The 985-nt window shown below is 52.7% G+C and overlaps 1 protein-coding gene across 1 annotated transcript; it reads left to right on the top strand.

Moving 5' to 3' along the window:
* Positions 1 to 30: 30 nt before the first annotated feature.
* Positions 31 to 985, top strand: DQ04_22561000 (hypothetical protein; the record flags this gene model as incomplete). Its single annotated transcript, XM_009318105.1, has 1 exon — positions 31 to 985. A coding segment is annotated over one exon (955 nt), but the record flags the coding sequence as incomplete, so codon positions are not given.

Here is a 985-nt window from a genome sequence, read left to right as displayed (position 1 = left end):
CCTCTGTAGACCAGTGTGCCTCGGGCTGTGATGATGGCGGCGGTGGGGCGTCCCGCGTTGTTTGTGGTGGCCGTCGCGCTGTGCTGCGTGTGTGGCTGTGCAGCGACCACTGCTGAGGGCATCGGTGACGAGGAGCAAGTGATTGCTAACCTTAAGAAGGCAAAGGAGAAGGTGGATGAGGCCAAGAATGCGTTAAATGACGCCAAGCGTAAGGTGGAAGACGTAAAGAGTGCGGCGGATAAGTTCAAGACTGCGGCAGACACGGCGTCAAAAGAGGCTGCTGCGCTTAATAACAAAGTGGAGGCGGAGACCAGTATTGAGAAGATTAAAAATGATGTGGTCAGCTTGGCGAATACCGCAATGAACACGGCTAAGGCGTCTGATGAATCAGTTGGTGTAATTGTGAAGAAGGTTACGGAAGCAGTGAAAGCAACGACCGCGGCAGGAAATTTGTTGACGGCAGCGCAGGGGATGGCTGGCAGTGCAGCGGATGTCACAGATGAAGTTATCAGCACAGAAGCAGAGCGCACCAAGGAGGCCTTCGTAAAACTAGCAGCAGTTCTGGAGGAACTCACAAACGCCCAGAGAAGTGCAGAAAAGGCAAAAACGGCTGCGACGATGAAGGGGAATGCTTTTAATGCAATGGAGAGCGCTAAGGAGGCGCATGATCTTTTCAAAAAGAAGGTGCCCGAAACACCGTTACCTGCAATCAAGGATCTACAGACAGCTGCTAAAAAAGTGGTTGACCTTACAACAGCTGCAGTGCAAGACGCGACAGCGGCTTCAAGTGCTGCCAACGAGGCATCTGGATACGCTGATAAAGCCGTTAAGAGCGCCGAGTCATGGCTGGGGGAGATCGTCGTTTTATTGCAGGCTCTTAAAAAACGAGAGAAGGAACCTGAGGCTTCACCTTCAGATGCTGATTCTCCGTCACAGGACGAGGCACAGGGCCAGAGTATCCCACAGGAACCACTGAGCAGTACTT

The sequence above is a fragment of the Trypanosoma grayi genome, assembly GCF_000691245.1.
Source record: "Trypanosoma grayi strain ANR4 Tgr_2256_V1, whole genome shotgun sequence".
Classification (NCBI taxonomy): domain Eukaryota; phylum Euglenozoa; class Kinetoplastea; order Trypanosomatida; family Trypanosomatidae; genus Trypanosoma; species Trypanosoma grayi.
This window is presented reverse-complemented; position numbering and strand designations above follow the sequence as displayed.